We start from the raw sequence: 27,010 nt of genomic DNA, 5'->3' as shown, positions 1-27,010 counted from the left end.
TTATTCCATAACTTCCAAAATTCTGTGTGTAAAAGGTTTGCCCAAGGGAAAATCTGCTTAGCTGTAGATTAGGTTTATCTTCCCTTAATGTTCCATTACAGAGTCCATGATGGATGAGGCCATGGCTTATCATGTACAGAGAGAATTCCCTTTCTAAATATCTCAGTGAGATTTCAAGTAAAATGAAACACACTATCCCCTATAACCCCCCATCTATGCCAGGGATTAGAAACCTGTGACCCTCTAGCTGATGTTACAAATTCCAGGAAGAAATAGAGCAGTGGGAATAAAAGTATCTCCTAGAAACATTGGTGCAGTATCTCTGTGTGGTGTAACAACCCTCTGAGCCACATTTAAGTGTGAAAAAAAGAGTTGGACACAAGCATGGAAAAACCCATCGGGATGTCAAATAAGGGCTGTTATTGGTTGTCTTTGTGGACTGGTAGCATACAGGAGGCTTTGTTTGGCAGTATACCTGTTTTTTATACAACCAAAACTTGTCTCCAAGCCAGGAATTCAATAATAAGCACCTGCTTTGATGCCAAGGGGTTGGCTTGCGAGCTACTGGTTGGGGACCACTGCACTACACTCTAGATACTATAGTTTATTAGTCAGATTAACAGAAATGCAGACTGTGTATGGCTGTCATAAGTATCTGACACAAAGTACAGGTATAGCATCCATTATCCAGAAAGCTCCAAATGAAGGGAAAATTGACTCCCATAGACTCCATTTTAAATAAATAATTCAAAACATATTTCCCTTTTATGTCCAGCCTTGATTATAGCAACCTACTCATCGCAGGTATTCCAACAAGTCTTCTTTCACAACTCCAATCTGTTTGAAATGCGGCTGTTACACTCATTCATCTATCTCACCGCTCAACATGAGCTGCTCCCATATGCATATCCCTTTACTGGCTCCCAATCTCCTCTAGAATCAAATTCAAACTACTCTACACTCAGGGGCCCATTCACTAAGTTTGAGTGAAGGAATAGAGGAAAAAAAACTCGATTAACCCTCGATATTTGACCCTTAATAGATCTGCCCCTTACATTCAAGGTCCTTAACAGTGAAGCCCCCTATATTTCATCTCATCTCCAAATACTGTCCTTCACGCAACATTCGCTCTGCTTCTGACCTTCGCCTCACTTCTCCTCTCATCACTGCCCATTGTAGTCTACAAGACTTCTCTCTGGCCTCTGATTTTCTCTGTAACTCTCTGCCTCAAGCTGTCAGACTTTCTCCTTCTTTCCAAACTTTCAAACGCTTCTTAGAGACCCACCTGTTTAAAGAAGTTTATTCAATGTACCTTAATTAATCAACCAATCATTACTGTATCATAAATGCCAAAATTGTTTCTAAAATCCTAATGTCTCAATTGTACCTTAACCTTTAGTTTGTAAACTCTCATGTGTAGGGCCCTCTAATCCTATTGTACTCTGTAAACCCTTGTTTGTTATTCACCATTTATTCCCCGTTTGTTATAAACGAAAGTAAAGCACTCCGTAACCTGTCGGCACTATATAAGTAAATGAAGATGATGCAGATGATGATGTATACAGGTATAGGACCTGTTATCCATAATGCTCGGAACCTGTGGTCTTCTGGATAAGGGATCTTTCCGTAATTTGGATCTTCATACCTTAAGTCTACTAGAAAATCCTTTAAGGTAAGAAGCCCAAATTATGGAAAGAGCCCTTATCCAGAAAACCCAAGGTCCTGAGGATTCTGGAAAACAATTCACATAATAAATACATTATAAAGATCATATACTGTAGGTGCATTATGGAGATGGAGTTTGGGGTTTTGGTCCAACGTCCTTGTTTTATACAACATTAATTTAGGTATGGAATAGTTTATATGGATTCCTGTTTTCCAGAAAGAACTGGAAAACAACAGTGCATTGCATATAAATCCATGTCAATGGCTAGTGTTGTTTCTGCCTTGCTCACTTCTTTCCAGAATCCTTTTATTGTGCACCTGGCAGAAGATGGTATTGGTCAATATAGAGCGTGCTTCTGAGTTGTATTATACTAACAGAACTATTTAAATAATGTGCACTATGGGACACGGTTCTCATAAGGGCAGAAATACACGTGTTTACTGAAAGACAATTATACTGGGAACATAAAGAACCCATTATTGGTATAGTGATCACCAACATAGTATAAACCACAACCTGAAAAAAATATATAAATGCTCACTTGTGCTGTAAGCCCATCAATCTCTACATACCCCTACTAACCCCTACTAACTCGGGGTTATTTGTCGCTGGGCGACAAATCTCTTCTAATAGCCACGTACGCCACCACCCTTAGGCTACAACTTTATTGTTATTGCTGCTTTTTATTACCCCTCTTTCTATTCAGGCCCTCTACTATTCATATTCCAGTCTCTCATTCAAATCACTGCATGGTTGCTAGGGCAACTGGTAGCAAACTGGAGAGCTGCTAAATAAAAAGCTAAATAACTCAAAACCCACAAATAATAAATAATAGAAACCAATTTCAAATTGACGCAGAATATCACTCTCTACATCATACTATAATACTATTAATTTAAAGGTGAAAAACCCCTATAATTATATCTTAGTTCGGATCAAGGACAAGGTACTGTCTTATTATTATAGAGAAAAAGGTAATATTTTTAAATGTTTTAAATTATTTCATTAAAATGGAGTGTGGAAGATGGCCTTCCTGTAATTCAGATCAGATACCTGTATGTATCAGTATGTATTTATTCATATCCAGTATACAAAAGAATGTGAGGACCTGTCTTCTGGAAAATGATACTGCACAGTATGTAATTCATTTCCTTACAGGCATCAGTTCTGTATCCAGAGAGTGTGTTATGTGTGTCTGATTTGTTTTCTCTCATACACACTTGGGATGCATTCATTTCAGGGAGGTTCCATTCAGAGTGTATAGTGTGATACTGATGTCAATGTGTATTTGCATCTCTCTCCAGCTGCCTGCAGCCCTCTCTCTGCATGGATGTATAAAGAGTGTGACAGGGTTTAACTGGGGAAAGCCAAATGGAACGTCTCACTAAGCAATGTAGCATTCATTGTGCACAAGTTACTCTACTTGCATCTGATTATAGTATACCATAGAATATACAAAGTCGCAAGCAGAATTTAAGGATACTTTATATTTATGGCCCATCAGGTCCCCCATTCTGGTGCACAAACAAGATTCTGAGATGATGCAAGACTTGGCTTAATAACTGTATCTTATAAGAATAAAATTGGGTACATTTTATGTACTTGTGTGGAGGAGTTTATTTCCTGACAGTACTGCTACATATGTTGGTGCTATATAAATACATGTTAATAATATACATGAGACCACCTCTACTATGCCTTATTGCTAGGATCCCTGCTATGGTATAGGAATAAGAGAAGAAGTTGCAGAGAACTCATATATATTACTCTCTCACTAAAAGATGTAGGATTTTGATTCAGATATACAGCAGGGGTTTCCCAACCACCGGGCCAGTCCTGAACTGGGCCGCCAAGCCTAGTGCCCAATTAACGTGGCGTGCCAGAATTGGACGCCGACCCCCTCCCAACCCACCTGATCCCCCCCCCTGTTACTTGCAAAAAAAATGTATCCAGTCCCGGGCCAAAACAGGTTGGGGGCCACTAATATACAGCATTGCAACCTGGAGATGCAACAAATAGATTTAAATAAAGGCCTAGCAACATTAGTCTCCCTATTTTAATTCCACATAGCAGGGAGATATGCAGATTAAGTTATTCTTTATTAAAGGGTATACCCACCCAAAACCCAACCTTGTTCCTGATAGGGGCAGTGTAATAGGAGGCAAAACAATTGTTCCATCTCTACTGTATAACTATCAAGCAGGTGTTAGTTTTCAAATGGTAGTCCAGTAAATGTGGGTATTTTTTGCTATGGGTTACTTGCACCTGTTATGCTCTCTGGTCTCTAATCCAATCCTTTGATAACTTTATTTGCTTTATTTTCCATGTGGCAAAATACCATTTTGCATTAATTTCCCCCACTTTATTAAGAGAGGGTATAAGGGTGAAATCTACTTGAAATCTGTGTCTCTTTTTTTCTGGTTTCTACTGACCACACTAAGTCACAATCTTTTTAACCCTTATAGCCTCTAGCTTCAGTAAACCGTCACTCACAGCTAGTAAATAATTGCCTCTGCACAATTGTTTCAGTAGAGCCCCCCCCCCTTAATAACTTATTCTTGTTTTACTTTACTTAATACTATATTGTATACTCTCAAACTCCTCTTCCTTCCTCAAGATTACATATACATTTAAGGCACTCAGGGCTGATGATTGATTTTTCTCAGCAAAAGTATCCACTGTGTGTGTGTGTGTGCACTCCCAGGTTGATGTCTTGTTTTGGAGTGTATTGACTTTTCTCTGCCTGCTTAAAAAACGACAGTGGAGAAAAGCCAAACATCAGCCCTGTGTGCCTTAGCGTAATAAGTATATGAACATCAGTCCCAAATTTAATTTCCCTTCTTGGAGAAAATTGTAGTTGTTGGCTGGCACTAGGAACTGCACCACAACAGTTGAAAAAGTTCAGTATTTTTTTAGGGGAAAAAGCATCTCAAACAAATCAGAAGAAGAAAACCTTATGCGTTTCATACCTCAATGAGGCATTTTATCAGTGCAGCAGCAAATAATGATGCAGGCTGCTTAACTTACCATAACAATAGCTGGAGCAAGACACTCCAGTCTTTTCTCAGAGACATTTCCTTAAATCCATTTCCTTTTGTAAGAGCCCATCTGTGATCTACCATCTGTCCCCCACCTGCACCTGATTTATATTCTCCTGTCAGTTATTCATCATTTTAACGCATTTTCTATGCATTAGAACGATGATTACTTTCAGGTTTATGTACATTACTGAGCTATTGTCTTTTCAAGGTAAAATAAGTCAATATTAGAAAATTTGTAAGTGAAAAACAACCTTTTTCAACCTGTTTGTAACATAGACATTTTAGGCAACACTTCAGTATTAGACATTAATAGTCAGGAGCTATTCATTCATTTCTCAATAAAATCCCGTTTAAAGTTTGTGGATCAGAGGAGAGAATTCACACATTTGTAACGTTTCCTATTTAAAAGCAGATTGCTGCATGAAAGAAAGTACATCAATATCACTACTCTGGTAAACTAGGAAATGCATAAAATATCTGCATACTGAAGAATAATCCACACAGATATATGTTGTTGCTTTTTGCAATATGCATAGTAAAAAGTAAGCATTTACTGTATATTCAAGGCTTCCTTCCAGTTTGTCAGCAGTCATCCATACTTGTATAAAAGGCACTTTTAATGATTTAAAGTGAATAGTTATGTACATTGGCAGTATACAAAACAATTTTGGGTGACTTCCATGAGAGATCTGGTATGATGGTGTTGGGTCAAAATATAATGGGACTGATACAATGTGTGTCTTCATCCGACGAGATAAAATCTGATGGTGTCTGTCTGACTTTTTTTATAATGAAATACACTGACTGTCAGATGAAGACGCCTGAACAAACTGCACGATCAGACTTTATCTGATATTAATTTATATTCTTTTTTTTTAAATATTTTTATTTATGAAATTTTGTCATACAGCAAAATAAGTGCAGAGTGTAAACAAGCATAGAAACGTTACAGTATACATAGCTCAAAAGATATATCACAGTCGTGAGGTCAATATAATCAACAATCAGAACCATATCTCAAGACTGGGAGTGTCCCAGTTGTAAAGAGAAAGTAGTTCCATAACGCCAATAGGGCTATCATACAAATAGGTGCTCTTTGAGAGCCAGGGGTACCCCTTAGCTTGCCAAAGTAAGCGCCAAGGTACAGCAAGAACTAGGGGAGCTAACAGCGAGTCCGTACCCTTGGAGACTATAAATGCAAATCTTGTAACAACCATCATATAAGCAGTCCCCCAAATGCCGTTAGACAGATTAGGTTTGTTTACATAAACAACAACTCAAAAATCAATAGTCAAGTGTTAAACTAAGCAGGGAAATAACAATACAAATAAAAAGAAAAGGAAAATAAAAAACAAAGAATAAAGAGTGGTCAAACATATGTGAGGTACTGACAGAGGGTGCCACAGCTGGTACTTGACCCGGGAAGACATCTCATTCTGGTGAGGGGTAGAGGAGGGACCTGAGGAATTATATCTACGGCGGGTTAGGTGGGAGGGACCCACTAAATCTATATAATAGCCATGGTTGCCAAATTTTCAAGGTCTTTTGGGAATTCTCGGAAGCTAGACCAGTTAGCCTTTCATTCATGTAAATCCAATCGATTTTGTTCTTAAACTGAGAGAAGTTAACAGCAGGAGATTTCCAGGCTTTGGCAATAGATTGTCTAGCAGCCAAGAATATGTGATTTAGTAGTTTCAGTTTAAGCTTTGGGGTCCCCTTAGGAGGTATTCCGAGCAGGGCCTCCTGAGGGGCCTTTGGCAAGTTCAAGTGTAAAACCGAGAAGATAAGGTGATAGACCCTAACCCAAAACCTGATGACTTTCGGGCAGGTCCACCAGATGTGGGTCATAGTCCCCGGGGATGAACAGCCCCGGAAACATTGGTTGTTAGAGTTATGATGGATTCTAGCCAGTCTAGCAGGGGTCAAGTACCATCTGAAAAGCACCTTGTATCTGGCCTCCTTCGTAATAGTATTAAGGGAACTATGATTCAAATTATCCCAGGCTTTCAGCCAATCATCTTCTGGTATGGTGACACTTAGTTACGTTTGCCATGCTTTAATATATGACAGGTCAAGCAGATTAACCGGGGACACCATATTCCGGTATAACAGTGAAATAGTGCGTGGGGTTATGGTATTGTTGGTGCACCAACGCTCAAAATAAGTCTGGCTAGCTGCATCGGGAACCCTCAGGGTGCAAGCATCCCGAGCCCAGTGTAGTAGTTGGGTTGCCCTAAAATGTTCCCCGTCAGGAAGGTTGTGATGTTCATTCAGGCTGGAAAGAGTCAGGGGACCCCTAACCGTAAGCAAATGTCCCAACCTCGTCAAGTTGTTAGAGAACCACCAGGCAAAGGAGTGAACGTGGAGGCCTGGAGAGAATGTTGGGTTGCCTGCAATTGGAGCCACTGGAGAATGTGGCGAGGTTAGGCGGTATAATTTGGCATTTTGGTCCCATAATGAAAGCAAAAAGCCCAGGCTAGGGCTCAAGTTCCGAGGTCGGAGTGTCGGGGCTGACCATATTAACCCTTCAGCGGAATATGGGAGAGAAAGAGTGTTCTCGAGTTCCACCCACAATGGGGGAGAACTGTGAAGATGTAATAATGGTATCTGAGCTAGCTGGGCCGCTATAAAATATTTTCTCAAATTAGGAAGACCCAGACCCCCATCCTGAGGTCTCCGTTCCAATGTCGCCCTATTAACCCTTGGGGGTTTAGACTGCCAGATAAAAGAGAGGACATGCTTCTCAAAAGCTGTAAGATCTTTCTTCACAATATCAACTGGGAGGACCCTGAACAAGTATAACAGTTTTGGAAGGAGCGTCATTTTCACCGCCGTTATACGGCCTAGCCAGGAGATGTGATACTTGCCCCAATCTTCCAATAACTTCCTAAGCTTCCCAAACATATAGGGGTAGTTCGCCCTGTAAAGGTGTTGATATAGGATTGTAAATCGTACTCCCAAAATAGACATGTGCGATTGGCACCAGTGAATGTCAAAATTAATCGTCAAAAGTTTGAGCATCTCGGGGGGCAAGTTGATATTTAACGTTTCAGTTTTGGTGGGGTTGACGGCCAAACCCGATAGTTGTCCAAAATTTAGCAGGGTCTCAAATACATGGGGAAGGGATGTTAGTGGTCTGGTAAGAAGCAGGGTGATATCATCAGCAAATAGATGTAGGGTATGTTCTTGGGTCCCAACCTTTAAACCATGTATTGCAGAGTGATCTCTGATCATAATAGCCAAGGGTTCCAGAATCATGTCAAATAAAAGGGGGGACAGAGGGCACCCCTGTCTTGTCCCCCTTTGTATTGGGAAAGTTGGAGAGGAATGGGGTCCAATCGTCACCCTGCCGAGGGGATTATGATATAAGGCCTTAATCCAGGACGTGAAATTAGGACCAAAGCCCCATTCAGAGATAGTGTGGTAGAGATAGGGCCACTCTACGGAATCGAATGCCTTTCTGATGTCTAGTTTGAGTAGCATAGAGGGAATTTTTAGTTTGTGAGCCTGATCAGTGAGGATAGAGAGTCTTCTTATTAGGTCAGTGGCCTGACGACTAGGGATGTCGCGGACTGTTCGCCCGCGAACTAATTCGCGCGAACATCGACTATTCGCGTTCGGCGAATGTTCGCGAACGTCGCGCGACGTTCGCCAATTTGGGTTCGCCTTAGCTGGCGCTTATTTTTGCCCTCTCACCCCAGACCAGCAGATACATGGCAGCCAATCAGGAAGCTCTCCCTCCTGGACCACCCCCACACCCCCTGGACCACTCCCCTTCCATATATAAACTGAAGCCCTGCAGCGTTTTTTCATTCTGCCTGTGTGTGCTTGGAAGAGCTAGTGTAGGGAGAGAGCTGTTAGTGATTTGAGGGACAGTTGATAGTAACTTTGCTGGCTAGTAATCTACTTGATACTGCTCTGTATTGTAGGGACAGAACTCTGCAGGGATTTGAGGGACATTTTAGGTTAGGTAGCTTTGCTGGCTAGTAATCTACCTTCTACTGCAGTGCTCTGTATGTAGCTGCTGTGGGCAGCTGTCTGTCCTGCTGCTGATCTCTCATCTGCATCTGTTCTTCAAACAACTGCCACCTAGCTGTCTAAATATCAATAATAATACCGTCTCCAGAAACACCACCCGAGTGACGTTTTTCAAGCAGCAATAATATATTCCGTATCCAACGGCTGTAGTGTATACGTTGCCCTTGCAGGCATTATTTGCCCAGTCTTTAACCAAGTGCCACCTAGCTGTGTGAGCTTTTTCACATTCCGTGTCCAGAAACATCACCTGAGTGACGTAGTGTGATTTCTGCCCTTTACAGCACAAAACGCAGCGCTGTGTCAACAATGGATTTTTCAGATACATTTTTGCCCTTGATCCCCCTCTGGCATGCCACTGTCCAGGTCGTTGCACCCTTTAAACAACTTTAAAATAATTTTTCTGGCCAGAAATGTCTTTTCTAGCTTTTAAAATTCGCCTTCCCATTGAAGTCTATGGGGTTCGCGACGTTCGCGAACTATTCGCATGTTTTGTCGCAAGTTCGCGAATATGTTCGCGAACATTTTTTCCGCCGTTCGCTACATCCCTACTGACGACCTCTTACGAAGCCCACTTGGTCCCTGTGTATCAGCGAAGGCAAAATCAAGTTTAAGCGCATGGCCAGGACTTTCGCTAAGAGCTTAATATCTATATTGAGGACCGAAATGGTGCGGTAATTTTTACAGTCTGTGGGATCGGTATTGGGCTTGGGGATGGGGGTGACATTAGCCGTTAATGTCTGCTGAGGGAAGTTATCACCTAAGAGTATCTGATTAAAGAATTTGGTAAGATGAGGGATGAGGATATGGGAGAATTTTTTATAATAATGTGCCGAAAAGCCGTCTGGGCCAGGGGATTTAGAGGTTTGGAGGTGCCGAATTGCCAGGGTAACTTCCTCGCCCGTTATTGCTTTTTCCATGGAAGCCCTCTGGGGATCTGTCACGAAGGAAGGGTCAATTTGTGAAAAAATTGAGAGAGCTGAGACTGGGAAACAGTTGCCGAGGTAGCATATAGGTGTCTGTAGAAGTTGGTAAATTCTTGTAAAATTTTTGGTAATGCATTAGAAGTATGCCCTGAGGCAGTTTTAACCGTGGAGATGGGTGTATAATCCAGGCTATGTCTTAATTTGCGAGCAAATAGTCGGTTTGGTTTATTAGAGTGGGCATAAAAGCGTTGCTGAGTCCATTGCAGAGAATGTTGGGCTTTAGAGGAGAGCAAGAAATCGAGCTCTGTTTTGACTTTTTGGATTTGTTTGGAAAGATCTACACTGGGGTCAGCAGCTTGAGTTGAGACTAGGTCGTCCAACTGCTTGGACAAGTTCAGTTGGTCTGCGTTGAACTGTGACTTTTTGCGGGCTCCTAACTGAATTAAGTGCCCTCTCATTACTGCCTTATGGGCTTCCCAAATATTGGTGTATGACGGGGTTGACCCCGTGTTGTTCTCGAAATATTCCTTAAGGAATGTCTCCAATTGAGTAAAGGTTTCTGCAGACTTTAGTAAGAGATCGTTAAGTCTCCACCTCGAGAAATTTTTCTTAGCTTGGTAGAGAGTGATTTTGTACATCAGGGGAGAGTGGTCGGACCAGGGAACATTCAAAATTTTTGAGGACTGCGGAAGAGAAACCAAAGATTGGGAAACCCAAATGTGGTCGATTCTGGTGTGTAGTTTATGAGGGGCAGAGTAGTGGGTGTAGTGTCTAGTCCGCGGGTGCAGTTCCCTCCAGATGTCTACTAATCCCATTTGTGATAGTAACAATAGAACCTTGTTGCCTTCCGCACCGATGGGAGACCGGAGTACAGGAGGTGATTGAGCAATCAACTGCCTATCCCAGAATCTATCCAAGGTAACGTTAGAGTCCCCTTCTAAGATTATTTTCCCTTCCGCCCAGTTAGATAGGAAGGCAGACACTTTTCCAAAGAAGCTGTATTGACCAGAATTAGGTGCATAATATGACATCAATGTAATTTTCTCATCATTATACATAAACTTAAGGGCTAGAAATCTGCCTTCAGGATCCTCAAATTTGTCGAGGAATTGAATGGGTAGGCCCGCCCTGATGCATATAGCAACCCCTTTCGTTTTAGTTACATTATTGGCCATATATACCAGTGGAAATTTTTTGTGTAGGAATTTAGGGTGGGACCCTTGGGAAAAGTGAGTTTCCTGAAGGCAGAGTATATCTGCGTGAACTGAGGCGTAATAAGAGAAAGCCTTTTTCCTCTTAAGCGGGGAGTTTAAGCCTTGAACATTATGTGAAATAATCAACAAACCCATGTTAGCAGCGGAGGTGGCATTGCAAATAGAAACATTCCCAAAATAACCTCTGGCTTAAACCAGCATTTGTACAGAAAATGATACTGACAGGAATTACATACGAAGAGGTCCATTGTCGTTTGACCAAAAAAGGAAAAATAAAAAAAAAGGAATCCAAAGAAAAATAAAAAAGTAGAGCTGCAGTAGGAAAATCCCCTGGTATAACAAGTAATTGTGTAAAAGTCAAGAAAATAAAAAAAGAACAACACCAATTGAAAGAACATGAAGGTAGACGGAACTAAACCTGGTGTGGTAGTCAGTGTCCATTTGCCTTCCGAACCATACATGGGGGAAGGACGAGGTGACTGACTTTTGGGGGTCATTCGAGGTTTCTTCTCTACGCTTGTCCCGCAGGTTGAAACCACAAAATAGTGTAGGGGCATAACAGGAAAGCCCCTGGAGGGGAAGCCCAACTGTGGGCAATATAACAGTCAAATGAAAAGTACGTATGGGAAACAAGGGAAACCCTTCCTTACCCAATCTGAGGTAGGTGGTGGAAATATATCCAGAGGGGGAGTAAGGTGGGACACCATGTTACCTTACGTGAAGAAGTGGGTCGCCAAGGAGACGAAGCACGGCTACGGGAATAGCCTTAGGCAAGACAATCCGAAGGCATCAGGGTTGGTTAGGGAAACTTGCCCGTCTGCGATGAGAAGCACCCGCTTTTTCCCATATAGGAGAGACTCTGCGTGGCGGTGAAGGTTGTGAAGATCTTTGGGTGGCCTCCGCTGGCTTTTCCATTAGCCCCAAATGGTGAAGAAGGTCTGTTCCGGCTCGAAGGGTATTAGTGGAGTATTGGCGACCTTCCATTGTGAAGGCCAGCTTGACAGGAAACAGCCAACGATATCGGATATGGTGCGTTTGTAGGGCTTTCGTGAGTGGAGCAAGGGCCTTTCGTTTCTGGAGAGTGGCTGGTGCCAGATCCGTATAGATCTGGTATCTGTGGCCTTGATACTCCAGTTGCTCCGCCTGACGAGCAGCACGTAGAATGCACACCTGAGATTGATGGTAATGGAGGCGTAAGATGATGTCCCGTGGGGGGTCGCCGTCCTTCAAAGGCCTCAGGGCGCGGTGTACCCGATCGCATTCTAGGCGCTCAGACGCTAGGTTGGGTACTTGCGTAGTAAATATAGTATGGAGCGCTTCCTGCAAGTCCGTAATGGATTCCGGGAGGCCCCTAATACGCAGATTATTGCGGCGGGAACGATTGTCTGCATCTTCTATTTTGTCTAGGGCTTCCAGCAGTTGGCCTTCCAGGCGAACAATATCTTGCTCATGAGCATCAAGTACAGTAGTGATGTCATCTACCTTGTGCTCGAGAAGGTCCGTCCTGTGGCCCAGTTCCTGGATCTGCTTGGATATGTCCGACGTGATCGTCGATGCAGTTGATGCCAGCTCCGTTTGTAGCATGGTCTTAAACTTGTCTAGGAGAGCAGGTTCAGCCGCCGGAACAATGACCGGAGAGGCCGAGAGCAGAGGTTGGGAGTCAGGGCCCAGCCACGAGTCCTCTTGGGAAGTCACTGTGGGCGGAGGAGAGGCTTGCGGCCTGGTTAGGAAAGCTGCGACACTCCTCGTGGTGCGCTCTGGTTCAGATGCCGGCTTTTTCTTCGCTCTCCTACGGTTTTTGTAGGCCATATGTTGAAACGAGCCGTCTCAGCTATCAGGGAATAGCAAATAATCCCTCCTCTGGGTGCTTCTGCGAGGTGATCAGCGGGAATTACTGCGTAGAGAAGCGCAGCTCCGTCAAGATGCAGCCATCTTGGTTGGCTGCTCACGAGCGCCCCCTATTAATTTATATTCTAACTATAGGGGGATCAGATATGTAGGATCCTACAAATCTTGTGTTGTTGTTGTGAAGTGTTGCATGTGGTTGGTGGTGTTGCATGGTGTTGTGTACAGTTGCATGGCAAGATCAGATAAAATGTGACCCACAAAATCTGATCCAAATCTGCTGTAAAGTTTTAGGGTACAACTACACGAGCGTCTTTAACACGATTCCAGCGTATCCGGCACGGTGCTCCAAAACGCAGGCGTCAAGTCGGATACGACGACTGTTGCATGCTGCTTCTGCATCCGACAGTCGTGTCACGCAGGATGAACGCTGCAACACTATCTGACATTGCTATAGATTACCTAATTTCCATCGCATCCGACTTGACGCCTGCGTTTTGGCGCACGGTGTCGGATCCGCCAGAATCATGTTGAAGACGCTCCTGTAGTTGTATGCTTTGATCTAATGGTGTCCTCTGCCCAAGATCACCTTGTTTTCTGTATGCATGATTCAGAAAACAGTCTCTACAAATAAAAATTTTGCTTACTATGTGGGATTTTTTCCAGAATGACACAGATAAGCTTGAATTTCCATGCACATATTTCTTTTTATAGGTGCACACTTTCTAAAATGTATAAATATATGCTATATTCTATTATTTTCATGTCTGCAAGCGGGTATGGCCAGCCTAAAGAGGCAGGTTAGGACCTATTAGAGTGCATGGCTGGGTGAAGTTGAAAAAGTCATAATTGTTATATTTAGAAATGTTAGGTAAAAGCTGAATCTGTGCAAGGGTAATGCGTGCAAATGCATACCATAAAATGTAAGGCATACATATTTACAGATGCCGCTAAATTATGTAAAGTTTTAGGGTGTAACCGTGTAACTAAAATATTTTCTTTTTATGGAAATTTGGTTGGTAGAATGCAAAGGCAAACGTGAAATAGACTTCTGTATACCATACTGTATGTACATACAGGATATTAGAACAACATCAAGTTAAAGTGGTTGATCATCTTAAAATCAACTTTTAGTATGATGTAGAGTGATGCTCTGAGATAATTTACAATTGGTCTTCATTTATTATTTGTGGTTTCTGAATTATTTAGCTCAATGTTCAACTCTCCAGTTTGGAATTTTAGCAGCTATCTGGTTGCTAGGATCTAAATTGTCTAAGCAAACAGGCAGAGGTTTATATGAGAGACTCGAATATAAATAGAAGATGGCCTGAATAAATAGATAACAATAACAATAGTTTTTTTCAGTGCCGGGGTCGTGAACTACCCCTTTAATAAGATTTCTGGCACTTTTTTGCAAGCTGTATTCCTGTGAGCCTCTTTGCTATAAGGAATTTTTTCCTTGCCAGGAACAACCTGCTGTGGCTGATCAGTATGTCCTTCCCAGCTCAAGTTACCTTGATACTGAGACAATTTGCAATGGTTTTTAATTTTTTATTATTAAGCATTTTATTCAACAGCTCTTAAGTTTGCAATTTCAGCAGTGTAGTTGCTAGGGTCCATATTGCCCTAGCAATCATACATTGGTTTGAATAATAGATTGTACTATGAATAAGAGAGGGCCTGAATAGACAGATGAGGAACATAAAGTAGCAATAACAATAAATTTGAAATTATTTCAAATTAGCCTTACATTGACCCCCATTTGTAAGCTGAAAAGAGTAAGAAGAAGACAAATTCAAAAACTATAAAAAAAACTAATGAAGACCAATTGAAAAGTTGCTTAGAATTAGCCATTCTATAACAAATTAAAAATGTAACATTAAGGTGAACCACCCCTTTAATTATAAATAAAACTGAATAAATGCCATCCTTTCAGAAATGTAGAAAAGTTCAAAAATAAAAGTATCTTAGCAGCCACTGAGCTACTACAAAGGCAAATAAAATCTTGCTGTGCATTAAAAAAGGGGTTCAATGAAGTTTTAGAAAACATGGGATCATCATACTTTAAGCAGAAATATCGTACCCTGCCTAGTAGGGGCACTGGGGTCAGTTTCTGCTAAATATAGCTCTTAATTCAGTTTCTTGCTGCTAATATGGATGGTGGGGGACTATTTGGGCCTGTGTACTAGCAATGCCAGGGCTTATTTTAAATCTCAGTCCAGACCTGTTAATTTTCACTGTTTTGTCTCTAGCAAAATGTATGGACAATGTGCTGATTTGCAGATCAAACACAAACAGACAAACAGAACAACATGACCTTTTGCAAAATACAAATATAAATTAAAAAGATCTCATCTTTTCAATGAGACTCTGACAAATATATATGGGGCACAAGAATAGGTACCTGGTGCAATAATTACATTGTGCTAATGCAGACATAGTTACAGTAGGACAGATACAAAATAGCAAGTCAGCAGAATTTGCCATACAGGTGCATAACATCTTATACAACACTTTTATATGCAGAAGAAGCAAGGAGAATGGTATTACTTCACACAGCTATGTCTGATATGTTGTATATAGACATGTTTCAGTAGCTCTACTCAACTTTATATGTGTATAATGTCTTCATGTCGCAAATTATAATATTTTTTAAATACACTTCTGTAATTTGAAAAAATAATTAGTATTTTCCCCACAATTAGTGAAAGCAGCTCAGTATATTAGGTATATATATATATATATATATATATATATATATATATATATATATATATATATATATTTGCAGTTTTGTACTGAATGATTCAGTGTAGTATCTGCCGTGCTTATATGAGCCTGTATTTATTTTGTGTTTTGTTTGGTTAATGGGATACAGCAGCTATATTAATCCTTGGAAGGAGGGTTATGCTGGAAGGTATGTCTTCTCCTCTCTCTTTGCTTTAGCAAACAGTATCTACTTGCTGGCTTAGTCTAGACCTAATAATAGTCCGTTTCTGTCCCTGGGGCAGCAGAGCTGGTATGGGAGTGAGAAGAAACAGGGATACTGTTTTAATGCATTATATTATTATTTTTGTTGTATATTACATTGGTTTTTCAGTTTACCAGGTTTTCTTGACTGAAGTAATAAAATAAACATTATAATGATATGTGCCAGGTGTATAAAGCTGTGTAAAATAAATGGCATATTTATACAGGTATGTATGTGGTTTTACACCACCGTCACACTCGGAAGGGTGGTGTATTTGAGGGCTTGAGGTTTTATGTGTGTGTGCATATATGTGTACAATTCTACATTCGGAATTACAGTAAGGAATTATATAGCTGCGGTGAGAGCATGTTATAGAGATGCAATACAATTGTAAATATGCAGTTATTTCAGGGAGACTAGAATACAGTTGTGAAGCCACACATATGTTAGCCAGTTCTTCTTGAATGGTCTGACACTGACAGAGTGTAATGCACTTCTCTGTTTGCTGAGAGCAGATGAGGTTGTCACCCAATAACTGCGCTCAAGAGGGTGCTTGGCATACAGACTTTTCCCTTAAGGGATTATATTTTCTTTTTTGTGCCTTTCACGTTTCTATTTCTGACACTAGCCTCTAACCCTTCCTTTATGTGAGAATACAAAGGCTCTCCGTGGGACTCTGTCCCTCTGAACATCACAGTGACACGCATATTTACATGCAGATGTACTTGCAGCCAGGCTTGTATGCAAATATTTAACAGAAGTAAGTGTAGCAATTTGTGTCTTACAAAAAAAGCCACCAAATCAATCATAAAGAAGGGTGGGAGTAGCTGAGGGAGTAGTGTACTGACAGGTGTAGGGAAGGATACTAGAAAGAAATGGGAAAATTCTGTATATGTTTAAATTTTAACATTTGTAAGATTTTTTTAAACACAAAAACGCACTTTAATAGCAAAAACCTATTTGCTTATGTAATGTATGTCTAATAAAAGGTATTATGCTAGACCTTAGTGTTTTATGCTAATTAGCTCATAGATAGTTCTGTTCTGTTTCTCTATAAGTTATAAGCAAAGTGGGGCCTTTACCTGTCTTTTCAGTGCCTGTTCTCGACAATAAATGGTGCTTTTGGTTCTAGGGTCTATCATCATCATCATCATTTATTTATATAGCACCGACAAGATAAGCAGTGCTTTCTATGGCAGTACAAGGAACAGTAAAACCAACAAATAAGTGTTCTAAAGTAATGACAATATAATGTACTGTTTGCCTGCTGTAATACAAATGTTGTGTTTGTTTTAGAAACACTACTATAGTTTATATAAACAAGCTGCTTTGTAGCCATGGGGGCAGGCATTCAAAGTATAGGTTACATAGCAGAATACAGATGTACTCTGTATTACACAGTTTATCTGTTATCTGCTAAGTAACCTGTGCCTTTTCTCCTTTTTCTTAGCTTGAATGGCTGCACCCATGGTTACACAGCAGCCTATTTATATAAACTATAGTAGTGTTTCTAAATCAAACACATAACTTTTACCAATGCAGGGAAACAGTACATGATATTTTATTTACTTTAAAGCACTTTTATTTTGTTGTGTTACTGTTCATTTAAGCCATCTAAATGATTTAGTATAATCTGTAGCCATCCCTAAAAAGACTGTAAACACTGTAAGACATTTGTAATTGATTCTTTTAATATTTCCCCAAAGACAAAGAAATAAATTAAGGTATAGTGGTCCTCTAACAAAATCCAGGGTAAAATAAATTTTTTTATGATACAAAGTTACATACAGCATACATATCATAGCTACATGTGCAGTTGAACTGTTCAAATAGCCTTAAAAAGGTAATCAGAGACAATTTGCAATTGGTCTTCTTTTTTTCTTTATTTGTAGTGTTTGAATTATTTAGCTTTTTGTTCAGCAGCTCTCCAGTTGTGAATTTAACATCTATCTGGTTGCTGGAGTCCAATCTACCTTAGCAACAAGGCAGTGATAAAATATAAGTAAAAAAAATTTAAAAAAAAGAATAAAAAGCAACAATCTCTTAATGTGCTAATTGCTTCTAACTCTGCCTGCAACATACCATCAAAGCAACAGAGAGATAGTTGGTTAAACTGATGCTAGATGTTTGTCTCATTGTTGTTTCATTTGCTGTTCTTTTTAATAGGATGAACTCGATGAGCTGCGAGCTGAAATGGAGGAGATGCGTGACAGCTATCTAGAGGAAGATGTTTACCAGTTGCAGGAGCTCAGAAGGGAGCTGGACCGAGCCAATAAGAACTGCCGCATTTTGCAGTATCGCCTCAAGAAAGCAGAGCAAAAAAGCCTAAAAGTTGCACAGACAGGCCAAGTTGATGGGGAGCTTATCAGAAGCCTGGAGCAAGACTTAAAGGTCAGAAAATCATCCATGTTTGAAATAACACCAATTCCTTATCTGGGCACAGGGCCACTGTCAATCCAGGAAGGCTGAGCCTCCACCTGAGTGTAGTAATCAGGCAGAAAACAGCAGTGGTCAAAATACTCTATCCATCTGTCACCACTTCCCATAGGGCTATATGGAAAATGCAGGAATACCGAACTGTCTGTGTACGGGCACTTTAAAGGGTAAAGATGTCGTTTTTATTTCTAAATTACACTGTTTACACTGCAAATAATTCACTCTTCAATATAAAATGCCATTCCTGAACCAGCAAGTGTATTTTTTAATGTGTAATATTGGTGTCTAGGCAGTTATCTCTGGTCTTTTTGCTTGGTCATGTGCTTTCAGAAAGAGCCAGCACTTTAGGATGGAACTGCTTTCTGCCAGGCTGTTGTTTCACCTACTAAATGGAACTTAAGGTGTCTCAGTGGGACCTGAATTTTACTATTGAGTTATGTTCTTAGATATACCAGGGAGCTGTTATCTTGTGCCAGGGAGCTGTTATCTTGTGCAAGGGAGCTGTTATTTAGTTACCTTCCCATTGTTCTACTGTTAGGGCTAGTCCACACGGGGAGATAGCCACGCGTTTGCGGTCGCGGCGACAAAGCGCCGCGCCAGTCGCCGCGACCGGCGCAGGCGACAGTTTTGTATGGGCGCCTATGTAAAAACGCCTGTGCTAACCACGCGAGGCGATGCGCTTTTCAACAGTCGCCTGAAAATGCCTCGCCAGGCTTTTTCAGGCGACTGTTGAAAAGCGCATCGCCTCGTGTGGTTAGCACAGGCGTTTTTACATAGGCGCCCATACAAAACTGTCGCCTGCGCCGGTCGCGGCGACTGGCGCGACGCTTTGTCGCCGCGACCGCAAACGCGTGGCTATCTCCCCGTGTGGAATAGCCCTTACAAGCTTCTGGGGGGTGATGATATCACTCCTTGCAGTACAGCAGTAAAGAGTGACTGAAGTTTATCAGAGCACAAGTCACATGACTGGGGCAGCTGGGAAACTGCCAATATATCTAGCCCCATGTCAGATTTCAAAGTTAAATCTAAAAAAATCTTTTTGCTCTTTTGAGAAATGGACTTCAGTGCAGAATTCTGCTGGAGCAACACTATTAACTGATGTGTTTTTTTAAAAAAAAAAAAAAAACTTTTTCCCATGACAGTATCCAATTAAACCCTATCTCCAACTAGTTACTGAAGTATTTGGTTTCTTTCTTCTCTGCTTGGAATTGGATGGTTGCTGTGAGCTTCTATTCTTGATATCTTATTAATGTGTTCAGTTTCAGCCTTTTCTCTGAAAGCACAGACATAGGCAGCAATGGTTTTTATTTTTTTCATGCACTGCCATCTGAGTACATTTACATGAGCCGTGCGGCAGTCACACTCAGAAATGAGCTGGAGCATAACTTAAAGCAATTAACTTCCTAAAGTATTTCTAAACAAGCTAAAAGTCCAGTTTACTCTAAGCTGGGATTCATATAGACAGAGTTTTAGCTAGAAATATTTGCAGACACCACAGTTTAGGCTTTTCTATTATGACTTGTCTTGCACACCAGTATAAAAACATTTAGACAAAAAGAGACTTAAACAAGGCCTAAGTGGTTACTTAAAGCTGAACATGTAAAAAATGCATTTATTTCCACGCATTCTCAGATAGAGTTAAACAAAAGCCTATTCTAACTTAATTGGAATGTTTCTAATTGACAGAGAACAACTTGATGGATATAAAGGGATTAATTTGGGAAATCTTTCTTTAGATTCCCCATTCATTTCTACAGTTAATTAACAAGTTCCCCAGACCAATTATCACAGATAAACAAAATGTCTATTAGCTGGGCTAAACTTATAAGAACAAAACAAAATTTCACAAGGCCTTGCTCTTGCTCTAATCTTAAACTGTTTTCTAGTAAAGTAACTGACCCTTATCCAACTCCATTTGTGTATTTTAGGGGATGACCGAATCAAAATGTGTGTTTTAGCTTTCATAATGATATTAATAGTATTTGACTTTTTAATGATATTGCTGCTCCTGATTCTCAAAGCAAAACACCCATTTCATTTGTAAAAAGGGGTGACGTCATTTATATGATGTGTTGTGCTTTAAAACTGTGATATCACCAGTTAGGACAATGTACAGAATAATCTAATAAAAACTGTTGGTGCCCAAGTTACAGGGGGTATTTCAGCAGCTACAGACTGAAACTCAAGTGCAAATTATTGCTTGCCACTGTAGAATTAACCAGTCTTTACACATATTTCAGAACTAAGCTGTTATCAGGGAGACTATGTTTCTGACTGGTTTCAACTTTTGGGAATTTACAGTATTCGGTTGTACGAACTGTTGTCTAAGGAAAGATTAATGAAGGTTGGAATCCATCATCCAGTATTTTACAGCCAGATGTTCCTCTTACTCAGTTAGTCTTCGCTCAAGTCAGATCATTAAATCAGATTGTGTAATTAAATGTTGAAGGAGAATCCCACCAAGGAATGTATTGTTCGGTGGTGTCCATTTAAAGCATACATTATACTGTTTCTCATAAATTGTGGTTCGGTAAGGAAATATTGCAACTGATTGAAGGTGAGGACACATCTATTCCCCTTTAATTTCAATAACTTCTATTCAAGAGCAACAAAAAAGGGGACACAGTTTTTGTATTCAACCCATAGGTTAAAAAATGCTTGCACTTGGTATTACAGTGCACATGTTTCTCTAAGTCAGTGGTCCCCCAACCAGTGGCTCATGAGCAACATGTTGCTTACCAACCCCTTGGATGTCGCTCACCAAACCACTGGATGTTGCTGCCAGTGGCCTCAAAACAGGTGCTTATTTTTGAATTACTGGCTTGAAGGCAAGCTTTTGTTGCATAAAATCCATGTGTACTGCCAGTTCACATAGGAGCTACTAATAGCCAATCACAGCTTAAGCTTTGTACCCCAGGAGCTTTTTGTATGCTTGGTGTGGTGTTCTCCACATTTCTTTACACTTGAATGTGGCTTACGGCTTCAAAAGGTTGGGGACCCCTAATGTAAAAGGCAGCGTGGCCTATACAATTTAATGATCTATTCAAATGAAGCAGTGTATCATTTTCCTGTTTACTAAAAGGTAGCCAAAGATGTTTCTGTCCGTCTGCACCATGAGCTGGAAAGTGTGGAGGAGAAACGAATCAAAACCGAAGATGAGAATGAAGTACTGCGACAGCAAATCATTGAGATGGAAATAACCAGGCAAGCTCTACACAATGAATTAGACAGGACAAAAGAGGTAAGTAGCCCTTTTGTTTAGTGTGTATATATATATATATATATATATATATATATATATATATATATATATATATATATATATATATATATATATATAAATAAAGGCCTTGGTATGTGTCTTTGCCAGGAATGTAACTGAGCTGAGATTAAAAAAAGGCAAGTAGGAACTATTTTTACAGGGAAAATACAACCGTGTTCAAAAATTATTGACCATGTTGGCATTTGAGGGCAGTTTAGTTTTATCTGGAAATAATGCTTTTTATAATTTGGGTTAATCTTTCATTCCTTTCTCCTGACTTTCTTGAACTGACTGTATGAAGAGTTATATGATCTGGTGGTTCCGCATATTTTGGCTGAATTGCCTAGCGTTTCTTCAGATCCTATGCTGACTCCTCCCATTAATCAAAGAAAGATGGGCTGCCTGAGTTCTTATCCTTCAGACATCATGTTGTTCCACCAAAAAAGAACATTTTTCATCATTCTCGCTTGAATTGAAATGCTTCATTTCTGTATGTGCAATCCACTTCAACATAGAGGCTTTCGTTCCACATATATAATCTTCTCCAAAGTTTCTCTATAACTGTTTTTGAAAAATCTGCAGGGTTTTGGTTCCCTATGAGTCAAGAATACACTGTTTCCAAATAGCACTCAGTAACAATGTTTTAGTTATAATTGAAAGTGCCAAAGAAGAGCATTGGATTCTAAAGCCCAACATTCGCAGAGCATCTGCCCTGTAATAGAAAAGAAGAGCATTGGATTCTAAAGCCCAACATTCGCAGAGCATCTGCCCTGTAATAGAAAGATTGTAGTGATCAGCAGATGTTCCTATTGTGACAGCTAATTCCAATTTAAGGCATAACATGCAGTGACAGGTTCAGATAAGCTTGCAGCAATAAATGAATATGTGCCTTTTTAATAAATATAATACTGTTCTCACATGTGCAGGTAGCTTTCCTTAGAGAGAAAATAATATGTATCCCTGGGGCTGGAAAACAGATGTACAAGTAGGTAGAAACTATGCTCACCAAAGTAACTAATGATCTTCTCCTAGCAAAGTCTAATGGTCCCTATTCCATATTCATCCTTCTAGATCTCTCCGTAGCCTTTGACACAGTTGACCACCCACACCTTCTAGATATTCTGTACTCTGGCTGTCGTGACACTGCTCTTTTTGGTTCAAATCTTACCTTTCTGACTGTTCCTTTAAAGTTGCCTTCTTCAGCTCCACCTTGTTACTTCTCTTTGTTGGAGTTCTGCAAGGCTGTGCCCCTTCTCCAGCTCCACCTCAACCTCATTACTCCTCTTTGTTGGGTTTATGATGACATTCAAATCTACTTGTCTACAGACTTTCTGCTGTCTCCTCCTGGACGTGATAGTGCCACATGAAACGGAGTCTCTCTAAAACAGGATTAATTATATTTCCACCTACATCTTTCCCTGACCCTCAGGTTTCACTCACAGTGAATAACATCATCTTTCAATCAACCACACAGGCATGCTGCCTAGGAATTATTGTGGACTCCCATCTATCTTTTACACTTCACATGCAAACACTTGCCAAATTCTGTTGCGAAATATGATTATAATTAATTTTAACAACTTTCAGTACCTGTATACACAATTGGAACTTAATTCCACTTGCTGTGGCTCAAACCAGCACCAAATATATTTGAATTGGCCAAGTACACCCTTACATCAGCAGAGATACCACTAAGACACTTTTTCTCCATGCAGGCATTCCAATGCCTTTCACAACTCCAGTCTTTTCAAAATGCTTCTGCTAAACTCATTCATCTCATACATCTCATCGCTTGACATCAGCTGATCCCTATACATATCCCCTAGCTCTCAATCTTCTCTCGAATCAAATTCAAATTGCTAACACTCACGCTAAAACACTCCTCCCATCCCTTCACCCCATTCCTGACTTCTATACTTCTCTCTGGCTTCTGCTGCCCCTGGAACTCCCCCTTCTTTCCAAACCTGTATATGTGTCCTAATGAACAACTTGTTTGGAGAAGCATATTCAATGCATCTTTATTGAACAGACATCAAATCATGTCATACAAATCACCTACTGGTTATCTCTTTCTTATGTTTCAGATGTTCCCTAATTCTTTCACATTAAGGGTCCTGTTAGAAGAGTTCTCTTGCCCTATTTTTTTTTACTCTGTTATCCTTATTAATTAAATTATTATAGGAACCCTGTTAGTAATAAATTAATTTAGAGCTCTTTGTTACTTACTTGCACTATATACATAAATTATGATGATTTTATGGCATAGTCCTAGGTTACAGTGAATGATGCATTGTCTCTATTTGACACCAGCTTTACAGCAGACAAACTTGTGGTGCAGGGAAAGTTGTTAGGAAGAATAAACCTACTGGCATGCTAAGACAGTTAGGCAACTACCACACCAGGCAAATTCTCGACCTGCAATGAATGCGGGCCAAGAATCAGCTTTCTGATGTGCCTACACCCAGAGCCAATGCATCACTCAGTGTGCAGGTGCCCCCTTTTTCTGCACTGAAGTACATAAGTATGCATTTTGGTGGCAAAATTGGCTCTATGTGCCTGCACCCGGGCTGAAGCATTGGCTCTGGGTGCAGGTACATCAGAACTCTCATAGGAGCATAGGGACTGATTCTCACCCTGCTTTTATCTGCAGCCAGAGAATCTGACTGACCTAGCAGTAGCCTAATACCTTTCCTTGGAGCGATGACTAGCAGTGGAGCATTTATAAGCGTGAAGCTAGTCTAATGGATTCAATCAAGGAATCTCCTATGCTATGTACCAGGTAGCTGCCACATAATTGGGAATGATTACACTACTTTATAGGTTAGGCATAGTCCTTCAGTTAGCAACAGGAAGGACCCTATTAATACAAGGATATACATCAGGTCTGACTGCTTTGGGGATTGAACAGCAGCCCTGATGCACATGCTGTATCTTGGGGGGGGCAGCAACTGATGCTCTGTGATGTATCGTGTTTGCCAGGTTTTGGATTGGCCTAAACAGGTTTTGCTTTATGGCACAGTAGCTTCTATGTATGTCAGTGTCAGAGCTTGAGAGAGTAAAATGACATATCTGCTGTTTGCTCTGCCAGGGATGTTTTGTGTGCAGTGACAGCCAGAAGAAAAAAATCCATAGTAAGTGACAAGTGATATATAGGTACACAGGTGAAAAAATTAAAATGATATAACGAGACCCGAAGTCCTCGGATGTATGAATCGTGGATTTTGGAAGGTTGTGTTTACCCTTATCAACTCTGTTTAGGTGGTGCTGCATTAAAAACTTTGCTTGCGGCTGGTAATACCTAAGGTTTAACAACATCTTGAAATCTGCAGCAGCTTTCTATGGATTTACTTGGCAAGGATCGTTAGTGTTCTAATTATATGGCAGGGAGGAGGAGCCAGTGCACTAGGGAGACGTCAGTGGGTGGGCACAGCAAGCAGAATGGTAAATAATTTAAAAAGAGAAAGATCATTTTATCTTTCTCATCCCTTAAATCCAAGGGTTAATGTACCAAAGTGAATGAGCGCTATGAGGCAGTAGATATGCAGACAGATAACCCCATTTTAAATACAACCTTGGAAAAAAAGAGGCTTATCTCTATCTAATCTGCAGCTGCTTAAAGTTGTTTTGCTTCTGCGTTCTGTAATGCTATTGGATTTGCCAAGAAAATGTTCAGACAGTTGCCTTGCCGAGCTTCAAATACAATTGGGGGCTACCCTGCTGAAGTGCTCAAAGCCCAGGGAGGATTAAATATTGGGGCAGCAGCTGCAGGGGGATTTGTGGTGAATGGTATAAATGGTTTTGTTAGAAGAATGAATGGAGCAAGACTAGCAGAAAGAGAAAGGGTGGGGGATGTTATATGTCAAGCAGTCCCACTGCACAGCTGACAGCCCTTCGTTATTAATAATGGAAACAGACTGTCTCTTTAGCTTTAGGTGCTTCCTGGCAGCTTGGCTTTAGTGCATTAGTCTAAGCACTTTCTCAATCCATTTACCAATTTACCCTAATCACTTGTGAGGTGCATCACAGGTAAATGGACTTATTACCTCTTGCGCGACACAAAAGCAGAATCTCAAGTGCTTCCATTTAATGGGAATTATACCAAATCCAATCCTAACTGTGTATAAATTGCTGGTCTTTTTGGATGGCCTTATCCCTTAGGGATTTTTACCCCTGATTATGCACCCACTTTTGTCCATTCATGTGACATCTGTACTGAGTTATACAGCAATTGTGCATTTATTAACACATTCCTTTTTCATAGAAGCGTTATAAAAGAGAAGTCCTCCGTAACGACGAACAAAGCAATTAACTGGGGTAACAGAGCATAATAAAAAGTGTTAATTTGGTTGGTAAACTACATTTTAAGAGTATATTCAGATTTTTGCAAATAACCCAGATTGGTATGTTAAACCTGAATTATTAAATTAATTTATGTTTTCTATAGGCAAATGGCAGCATTTTAAATTCAGTTCAGACAGTGTATTCCAGCCAACCAGGTGCAGCCAAATACTGAGAACTCAGCACTAGACTGGAAAACAAATACAATGAACACAAGTAGAGCAGAGGCATAAAGTGGGTATAAAGTGGCCTTTCACGCTTGGCTTACAATCAGAAATATTTGCTACATAGACATAAATGTTGTTTCAGAAGATTCCAGCACTGAACACTGTGCAGTTTTAATAAAATAGGCAACATTTGCAAGGCATATACACAGCTGCTTTAACTACTTGGCACTGATACCCTTCCAACTCTGCTCACTTGCCTGTGCTGTAGCTCTTCTTTCCTAGCTGCCACATGAGCTTTCAACTTTAAATTGTCTCAGAATATCATTCTCTATATCATACTCAAAGTTAATTTAAAGGGGCTGTTCACCTTCCAGACATTTCAGAAATAAAGACTTTTTTCAGTTAATTTCCATTTTTTAATGTATCAATTTAAAACAGTTTACAGGGTCGGCGACCCCTCCCCCCAGAGCTGCTTTAGAAGGTGAAAAATGACACGTTACACTTCAATATTAGAAAAACATGCAGTGAAAATAGAAAGTAATTGGTAAAAGTCTTTATTTCTGGTGATGTATCTGAAACCAACTGAACTGAAAAAAAGTTTGGAAGGTGTACAACCCCTTTAATTGTTAACAACCCCTTTAAATACCAAGCCAGAGCAGCAATAATTTAGTACAATGCCCACAACTCCTAAGGGCTCTTACACATGAGCGTTTTTACCTGCGCTCCCCTGCGTTCCGTTTTTCGGCGTTCAGCCGCAGGGGAGCGCAGGAATAGACACATTTCATTATTTCAAATGGGGCTGTACTCACACAGGCGCATGTAGGCGCCGAACGCAGGAAAAATGCAGCATGTTGCGTCTCAACCTGCGTTTGGCGCCTACATGCGCCTGTGTGAGTACAGCCCCATTTGAAATAATGAAATGCTTCTATTCCTGCGCTCCCCTGCGGCTGAACGCCGAAAAACGGAACGCAGGGGAGCGCAGGTAAAAACGCTCATGTGTAAGAGCCCTTAGACCAGGGATCCCCAACCTTTAGAACCCGTGAGCAACATTCAGAAGTAGAAGGAGTTGGGGAGCAGCACTAGCATGAAAAATGTTCCTGGGGTGCCAA

General features: G+C 40.6%; 1 protein-coding gene across 4 annotated transcripts in view; it reads left to right on the top strand.

The window, feature by feature from the left end:
• mtcl1.L (microtubule crosslinking factor 1 L homeolog) overlaps positions 1–27,010 on the top strand; it is a 103,118-nt gene that overhangs the window by 16,713 nt on the left and 59,395 nt on the right. For all 4 annotated transcript variants that reach the window (XM_018267899.2, XM_018267898.2, XM_018267900.2 and 1 more), the window contains exons 2-3: positions 17,865–18,089; positions 21,217–21,375. In XM_018267899.2, coding sequence (XP_018123388.1) covers positions 17,865–18,089; positions 21,217–21,375 — 384 coding nt within the window. The remainder of the gene's footprint in view (positions 1–17,864; positions 18,090–21,216; positions 21,376–27,010) is intronic.

This window comes from Xenopus laevis, chromosome 6L (assembly GCF_017654675.1).
Source record: "Xenopus laevis strain J_2021 chromosome 6L, Xenopus_laevis_v10.1, whole genome shotgun sequence".
In the NCBI taxonomy this organism is placed as follows: Eukaryota; Metazoa; Chordata; class Amphibia; order Anura; family Pipidae; genus Xenopus; species Xenopus laevis.
This window is presented reverse-complemented; position numbering and strand designations above follow the sequence as displayed.